We start from the raw sequence: 9,631 nt of genomic DNA on the forward strand, positions 1-9,631 counted from the left end.
CGCGGGCCAGAGTTTGACACCTATGTAGAAGGTAGGGGAGGCCAGTGAGGATACCAAAGCTATGCTATGTTTATGCTGTCTTTTCATCTTGGTGTTACAATTAAACTATTTTCATATAATAGTAGATGTCGATATGACCATAGCTGAGGGAAGGGGCGTAGATCAACCGGTATATCGAACTCTTCGCTTTTACTCAGCTGTCTTTTCAACACACCAAACCACTACAATCAACCATCTATTGATCTCCCACTTCCCTCTACCCTCACTCGTAAACAAGACCCTGAGATACTTAAACTCGTCCCTGACCCATAGTGGGCATTCCACCCTTTTCCAGTTTGTCAAATGTCTGAGTTAGATGTTTTTCTTTCATCGCACTAAAATACATACATCTTGAGGACTATTTTTAAATGAGGCAAAACATCTGAAGATCTCAACTTGGACCACTTTTACATGTTGTCATATCGTAAGTCACAAATGCCCCCAAACTGCACAGATGAACAGATTTTAATCACATTACATTTATTGAGTTTCCATGGAGCGTTCCCTTTTTCTTATGTTTTTGAAATAGTTTTTGTATTAACTTGTGTATATCTGCCATAATTCACACCTGTTCATTAACAACAATAGCATACAGTCAGTATTTAGAGTAGTTACAGATCATACATTAAATGAGGAAAAACCTCTTATTTTCTGTTGTGCTATAAACATAAGAGAGGGCAAATTTCTCACACAAATCTGTGCGTAAATCATGCAAACAGACATTTCGCACAAATCAGTGATTCATCAATATTTTCATACCTGGATTTGTTTGTACTCTACGGTCATTATTTATGGTCATTATTTGGAGTTTTCCAAAACGCTTTAAGTTAAAAAATATTCACAATTACAATTAAATAATTAAATAAAAGATTAAATTGTATGTAAAGAAAACAAAATGCTAAATGTGAGGGTATAGGATTTCATCTTTTAATTTACAAATTTTTCTAATATTCTTAATCTCATTTTATTTTACCTTAAGTTATGTCGTCTTTCATTAAGAATGACTTCTGTTATTGTTGGATGTCATCACACACAGTCTCATTTCTTGGCATTTAACGGCACCGCTGATGCTGAAGAATACTGATTTTTTTCACTGCAGTGAGTTTCTCATCTCAGACTGACAGATCAGCTGCTCACTGATCCCAATCTGTTTTCTTCTCTTGCTTAGTCTCATAGTCCTATAAACTTTGATGTCCAAACCTTTGTTTGTTTTGTTTTGTTTGTCTTTTTAATTTGACCCACAGTGAGTGTCTTGGAGGAAATGATAATAACAACCTCTGTCACTCCCATGGAAACACTTTGGAAAGCTGCATATTTCCTGGCTTCCTCCTCAGACAGTACTGTTTCAGTTTCTTGAGTATGACTTTCTAATCTTCATCACTGCTCAAGCCTGTTGGTTTAAGGTGTCTGAACAACATGAGTCAAATGTGTTATTTTTATTTATTTTTAATTCTACCTACTTTAGGATAGTACTGGCAAAATTGAATATTTATACTAATTGAGAATATAGTAATGAGATAAATGAAAAAATTGCAGGACTGTTGTTAATGCTGGAAATAAACTAAAGCGGAGAAAGTTGCAACCTTTCACTTGCTGAAAATACAGAATAATGAGGCTCTGCTTCTTCGGTGAGTTTCTGCTTTAGTGGTGTAACGGTGGTTAATCTAAGGTGTTGGCTGAACTTTTCACTTTTACCTCATGGATTTTTTTTTTTTATATATCAAATAATACTCTATTTACTCACAGTCATTGCATTGTGTATCTCATTGGATTAACCAATAAGTTTAACCCACTGTCCACAATTCAATGACATCACAGGTTGCAATGTACCCCTTATTAAAGGAATAGCTATCACCTTATGATAAACCATACCCTTACCACTGACAATTCCTCACTCTCACTAAATAAAAAAGAGTGAAAATCCACTAGAAACTTTATTAATCTTATCACTGCTAACAGAGATGATGTAAAGCAGAGATGTAGTTGAAGAACTTGACAGACAAAATGCCAAGTCAAATTTCTCTCCTGTCACTTCAAGGGACAAGGCAATACTTCACTGACTTATAGAAAAGGGAGGAATTCCACTGCCTCGGGTTGAAACATAGGTCCAAATTAAATTCTACACTTATTCTCTGCCAGCACTGCCTGAGGGTATCCCATGACCTTTGAGGGAGAAAGGCCAGTGTCAGGAAGGGTTGGACAGGAGGAGGAGAGAATGTGAAAAGAGGTATATGAGGTGAAAGAAAACAGTGATGAGGGGGGGGGGGGATGTAGGGAGACCAGTCCAGAAGTGAAGAAAGAAGGTTTGGGGATCAAGGGAAATGATACTGGAAAACGCTCTGGATTAAAGTGGGAGAGAAAAGCAAACACTCATTTAAGCTGTGCTCTATACTCATAATCATCTCTCCTTTCATATCTGCCATTTCCCAACAAGGTGTGAGTCTTTCTTCTCCCCAGACAGGTAATCAGCCCCTATCAGATCCAGACCTGTGGGTAAAGTGCAGATCTGACATAGCTTCAAGTATTTGAACAAGTCATGTTGTGTTTGATTTAAATTGTCAGAAATTTAAGAAATCCACCACCAGATAAGACTCCTCAAAATCTTCCTATTAAATTATGCAGTACTTGTTACACAGTATACACTTATCAGCCACTTTGTTAGGTACACCTTGCTAGTCCCAGGTTGAATCCACTTCTCTCTTGAAAACTATTTTTTTTCTGACATAGATTCACTAAGATGCTGGAAACAATCCTCTGTGCTTCATATTGACATGGCAACATCACACAGTCGCTGCAGATTTGTCAGCTGCACATCCATGATGCGAATTTCCTGTACCACCACAACCCAATCTCTGTTGGATCAAAATCTGGTGACTGGTGAGGCCATTCATTGTCATGTTCAAGAAACCAGTTTGAGATGATTTGAGCTTTGTGACATGGAAGTAGCCATCAAAAATAGGTACACAGTGGTGATAAAGTGATGGACATGTCTAGGGTGTAAAAGTAAACCCTAGACATGGTTGTCTGGGAAAATCCCAGCAGATCAACAGTTTCTGAAATACTCAGACCAAGTCTTCTGACACCAACAACAATGCCCTGTTCAAACTCACTTAAATGAATTTTTCTTCCTCATTCTGATATTCACTTTGAACATCAGCACGTTGTCTCAGCCAAGCAGTTACACAGATGACCTAACAAAGTGGCAAGTGAGTGGCTATTTAGGAACTAGTCATTAAATCTTTAGAAAACTAATTTGAAATTTACTGAGAGGAAACTTAATAATAGACTCCTCCCAAATAATGTGGAACTCGCCAGTAAACAAAAAAACCTCTTTAAAACAAATGATCAGAAAAATAAAAGTCACACAGTAATAGCAAAGACAAGTTAGATAACAGGTCTCCTGGATGTGTGTTTAACGCACTGCACAAAAGCAGCTTCTATCATTTCAACTGACATGGTGTATCTTTTATATTTCTGATTTCAAAAGCCATGAAATGTGAATAAATTCTCCAGCAAAATGTTGACCTTTAATACTAATTGAAGCTTTTAAGTCAAAGTACAGAAGACATAAACTCCCACACATAAAAGAGATAATAAAGACACACTTTTTGCCTTTATTCTTTTTTCCTGCTTTTTTGCCTTCTCATGTTCGTGATTGCTTTCTGATTAGACTCTTTTAATATCCATCCCAGTGGGGGACCGTTACCAGGGATACAGCCTTGGCTGAAGCACAGCATGTGGCTAACTGTTACAGCTAAGATGTCCCCAGGTGATTTTTCATTAAATGGTCATAAAGGGGGCTCTGTGTGCAGCAACTACACTTAGCCTCAGATCGTCCCCACCACGGACAATTTGAAGGTGCTATTCCCCTATAAACAAAACCACAGACAGGTGTAAGCGAGGAAAACAGGGTGGCGATATTGTAAATGAAAGCTGTTTTTTTCTGCTATTTTGAGAATGATGTTTTGATTTTTTGTTTGTGTTTTTCCCCTAGCCCAATTTGGAATGTACAAAATCCTCTGTGCTGCAGTCCTCGTCTCTGTTAATGCTGTTTGCCTGAGGAGAGATGCAGACGGGCATGTGCTACCTCTGAGACATGTGCCACCAGCTGCTTCTTTTCACCTCGACTTCAACAGCCTCCCACCTGCAAACATGACCAATTATGTTTGCGTGAACACACAACCAAGCTGGAGGTACTGCGACTGGGAACTGAACCAAGTTAAAGCCGTTGTTAAATATTTAATCAGCTCATGTCTCCAGCATGTAATGAAAGCCTCCTGCTGATCATTTCAACTTGCAGACATCCAATCCTGATCAAAAACTATTAGCACATGACAATGTCAAAATCTGAACATTATGCAGATTCTGTGTAGTATGCTGTCAAGTTTTCTACTGCATTGGAATTTAGCAAACTAAGGATTCTAAGTGAGTCAGATCATCCATCAGCACAATATACTGCAGCTTGACAGAAAACTCAACTGAGCCATTGTCATGAAAAATAGCAAACGCTGCAGAGAGATATATGAGGTAGAGACTAATAAAGAGGTGATCAGCACCACAATTCTTGATGGATCGCTCGCAGTTTTCTAATTAGTCCCAACACTCTCACTTGAGCTCATTTGTGATATGCAATAAAATCTGACAGATCTGCATTATCTGAATGCATAAACAATGTAAAAATGTATAAATATATACAGCGTGCTTACTGCATTTTTTGCCAAACTGCCATAAAAAAATACAATGAGAATAAAAGCTTTAACAAATGCCCTGTTTTGCCTGATGGCATTTTAGTGGCAGGCACACAGTACAACTCATGAGGCCAGCAAAAATAATGTTTTGCACTACGCAGATAGTTTTATGACATTATTTTTCTGCTGTGCAGCTCATAGCACCATGAAACACAATTAAGTTAACATCTTTTGCCCAAATGACAATGATCTCTGATCTCACTACATGGCAGAGCAAGAGAATTTTTTCACTGGAGATTGCCGATGTGTGATATTAGTATGCTAAGTCGCAAATGGAGACGCATTTGATAATATTTTCATTTCTCGCACATGTCAATTTCTAAAGTTGAGCTACTTATGCAATATCGCGGTTCCTAAGCCCTGCTCCTTTGTCCCCAGAGTCCTGCTGGTTTAATGTCCTAACAGGTAGTTAATGGCATCCAGCTGGTATCCACGGTGTAAATCCCTCTCTGAACATACAGCAAGAACAAAACCCATTAAGGTTATGTGTCACGACCAGTGACTGTAAAGCAATTTTGGTTTGTGCAGAGGGGATGGAAAACCACTGGGACTTCAACGTCATCTAACTTGGGAAATACCATTATCATTATTTTTTAATATTTAACTTCAAAGGGACTTAAACTGTCTGAGTTTCCTATCGTTTTAACTATTGATATAGTATAGTAACCAAATGGGATATAATAAATAAACACCACAATAATGCAGCACATTAAAACTGACAACAAAAAGTAGGAATTTCATTTGTCACCTATATACACACACAAACATAGAAAATGAATATGTATATAGGCAGAAAGCTTTTAATCAGCTTCTTTGATGTACATACAGTAAGTGCACAGCCATGATTTCGAATATGAAAAATCTGCGACAGCAGAGTGTGAAGTCAGATTGAACCGAAATATTACAAAGCAGCATCTTGAAGTCTAAATAAGTTAATTCTCACTCCTGAAAAACACTGAAAAATTCAGGCACATTCACACTGTGAGGAAAAGCTGCGCACTCTGCCAGTCAGTCTGTCACATCACTGTGCCATCACTCTCTGTCGCGCACACACACACACACACAATAGAAAAAAGTCATAAAGGAGCATGCAGTTAAAATAAGAAAGAATTGTTGAGTGCCTGCATGTACACACGTACCCATATTGTGTAGTTTGTTGAGTGTCTATAAAAAGTAACACTGCTGATATCGCACCAATTTAATTAGAGTTGCTGAGAAGTGCAAACAAGTGGACATGTCAAGGCATGTTCAAGATTACTTGCCAGAAATAGATTTTTTCTTTGAAACATCCTGTGAGAGTGATATGCAGAGAGAGATGCACATGAATCTCACAAGATCAGTTGAATCCAGTGATGCTAGAGTTACAGTATGTACCTACAGATCTTTGCCCACGATGCCAAGTGCAAAATTACCCTTTAAACATTGTCTTTGTATAGAGCACCAGTTTGCAGTGTTAAAATCAGCTCTGGGGACCTTTGCCTCATGATGAAGATAACGCTTCTAACCTTCAGAGTTAATCAGAGTAAACAGCAGCTGGTACCCAGAAGGGTACTTGAAAGTACAAATTCTGCATCTTTAATATTCACTGTAGCTCAGGCAGAAATTCACATGTTCACAATTTTTCAGTGCTCGAGTTAGTAAAATTCAATCCCTCACATCCAGCAATTTCACATTTGCATTATTTATATGCAAGTAAATATTGGCATGTCTCATACAGGGCAAAGAAATACTGCTTCACATTCGAAACAGTTACTTTTTGCCAGTTGTCTGTTTGTTTAGATGAAAATCTGCAAAGACGTGGGATTTATTATAATTTTTTATCAAATGTAATATTAGATTTAAGCATGAAATATACCACCCAGGAATAAATAAGTCCTTCAATTTACAGTGTGTGTGCAGTTTCCTTTGGCTGTGTAGTTATCATCTTGTGTTGAGCAGTAAATTGATTCACTCTTGCAGGACTTCACATCTGTGAATATTTACACACTGAGGACCCAGTATGAAAAAAGTCCTGATCTCTCAACTTTAAAAACAAAAGAATATAAACCAACATTTGACACTGAAAAATTAAAGATATTAAAGATTAAATCACGATGCCACCCTGTTACACGGACCTAGAACCCGGCCAGCGACCTCTCATACCCATCAGTTACCAGGGAAAAATGTATATATTTGCCAACTGGTTGGTGAATATACATTGCTGGGGTTTGATGACAGTACCTTTATGCACACTACCTGTGCATAAAGGTCAGTCCATGGCCACCTCCAAACCAGAGAAAAACTAGAGAAAAATGCTCAAAATGAGATACACAAACCTACACCAAAACCTTCCTTGTGATTGTTTTGGAGTCTGGAAGGTTCCCATGGTTACCTGCAATGCTTCTGTGCATGGAGGATCTCAACTTGTCTGCAAATGCTCATGAACTACTCAGTGAGCAGCAGTAAAACTCTGAAAAGTGTAACGCAACTTTCACTTTGAAGACAAAGCCAAAATCTGTTTCCAATTTGGACCACACTTTTTCAAGTTGCCCTACCAGCACCTTCCAATAACAAGTAGGTTTTCTGATCGCATACTGCTCTGTCGCTGGTGGTTTGTTGCTAGCCTAGATTCCAGCCTCCAGTTGCCTAGGTAACTCTAATGTATGTTAGGGTATATCACTTAACAGTGTCCTGCGTTTTATTCATAGCTGCTCTAATCGCTTGCCTTAAAGCTGAGAAAGGTTTAACTCGGGACCCGCAGAGTAAGAAAGCAAAAGTTAACATAAACACCAAAATTTCTGGGGTTGAGATGAATTATTAAACACTTTAAGATAACCAGTTGCTGTAGAAATCTTTAAATTCAAGAATAATATCCTTATAATGGCATCTAGAAAAACAACAGTTTGAAGACAATAACATCAAAGTATTTATTAATATTGAATCATACAATTAAGCCTAAAAACATAGCTTCCTCTTGTTCTAATTTTGAGTCACACACAAAACAGTTTGATCATAAATAAAATAAATAACTGCTTTGAAAAATAATCAAAGTAACACTGAGAAGTGGAAAGAGTTTGGTATGTAAATATATGACAGATTTTGTATTAAGCAAAGTGGAAGAGAGCAAAAGGAGGATGTTCACAGGAAAAGTGACATCACAGAGGAGAGGAGCAAGAAAATAATTATCACAGATGTGACCTGTTTTCTTCAGCTTAAATGAGCATTAGGAGGAAAAAGGAAAAGAAAAGAAGACAATCTGAGAAAATGGACTGCTGTGATGGCCCATTTATGAAACTAAAACCTTGGCACGCTCTACTGTTTTACTTCATTTCGGCTCTTCTGTTAAGTAGGTTTGAGAAGATTTGCAACATAAACTTGATCTCTGGATGGAAAATTGTCCAACAACAACAACTGTGGGAGAAACTGGGAGACAAACTCAGAGAAAGAGGAGAGAAAAAGAAACTTACTTTAGCCAGCAGTGGTGAAGCCAGACGCTCTGTGACCGATTTAAAAGCCGCTGTGTGCTGCTGTTTGTAGCTCTCCTCTGTCTTCTTTTCCTTCTATATGCAAAACATATGACAATGACATTAATGTGCCCATACACGTGACAATATGAACATGCAACGTATATGCAAGACTCTAATCAAGCTTAAACTTTTTAGGAGATTTTTTTAAATCAAAAAATATTGACAAACATATTGACGAATAACACTGTGAAAACTTCATGACTTACTACTAATCTGTCCTACCTCATACTGTGCTGGACTCGGGGTCTCGACAGAGTCCTTTTTGTAGAAAAGGGAGCTGCGTTGAGAAGAAGAGCCAAAGCCTCCCGTCTTGGTTTGAGAAAAAAACGCCTTTTTAAAACTTTCCCGGGCTAAGCCATGCTCAAAGACATTGTAGGAACCTGGACCTGGACAGACAGAGGTGTTCACTGTGCATTTTTACACACCTTAAATGAAGCAGTCCAGGACTACATCGTAATTGGTTGTTGTTCTACTTTCCCTCAAAACCAGCAATTGTTAGTTTTATCTGAAACAACTACGATGATGCAAATCTTGCCATTCAGGCACAGCTATTAGACACATGTTGCAGAGGTGTAACTTTGGCTTAGTGGCACATTTGGCAGGGTGTGTAGCATTCATGTTGTGCTGACTGGGAAGTGACATCTGTGCTACACCTGTGCTACAATAACTTTCATACGGAGGCATTTTACTGCTTTTCTAACATCTGTCTCCTCTGCAATATGTTGTGTTTACAGATGTACTTCAAAAAAAAAAAACTGAAGAACGAACAAATGGTCCTTTGCACTTTAACCTAAGAAAATACATATTTGTTATGCAGAATTTGTTAACAGACACACATGACAAAATGCAGCAATATTCAAATATTCAAGGTAGCACAAGTGAAAAACATTAGCATTTTCTCCTCAAGCTAAAATAAAACTAAGACTTTGCCAAAAACTTTTAAAAAAAGCAATAAAATATAACTAAACTATCTGTATAAAGTGAATCATCAGAACCATAAAAAAATTAAGGCAGCTTCTTAAAATCAATCATGTGATGTATCACATCTGTCAGTTCTGCTCCACAGACTGCAGAGAGATGTTTGGAAAAGAAAATACAGAAATAGATTTAATGTTGGTGTGCTCGTAAAGTCTAAGGGTTGTTTTTACATAAATGACTGCTGTTCAAAGTAATATAGGTAGCAATGCCGAAATAGACGAGGCACTAGTTTTATTATTCCTTGTGTTGTATTTCAAAGGCTTAATGCAAGCAGACATCAGAAATTAATCATACCTCTATAAATAAGGGTTCACTCATGGGACAACACAGCGTGCTCTCTCTCTCTCACACACACACACA

General features: G+C 37.8%; 1 protein-coding gene across 2 annotated transcripts in view; it reads right to left on the reverse strand.

Moving 5' to 3' along the window:
- Positions 1-9,631, reverse strand: part of stpg2 (sperm-tail PG-rich repeat containing 2) — a 56,554-nt gene that overhangs the window by 25,967 nt on the left and 20,956 nt on the right. For both annotated transcript variants that reach the window (XM_013914331.1, XM_013914330.1), the window contains exons 9-10: positions 8,516-8,679; positions 8,234-8,326 (exon numbers count right to left, since the gene is read on the reverse strand). In XM_013914331.1, the coding sequence (XP_013769785.1) occupies positions 8,234-8,326; positions 8,516-8,679 (257 nt within the window). The remainder of the gene's footprint in view (positions 1-8,233; positions 8,327-8,515; positions 8,680-9,631) is intronic.

Source organism: Pundamilia nyererei, unplaced genomic scaffold, assembly GCF_000239375.1.
Source record: "Pundamilia nyererei isolate P.nyererei 1_Seehausen unplaced genomic scaffold, PunNye1.0 scaffold00006, whole genome shotgun sequence".
Lineage (NCBI taxonomy): Eukaryota > Metazoa > Chordata > Actinopteri > Cichliformes > Cichlidae > Pundamilia > Pundamilia nyererei.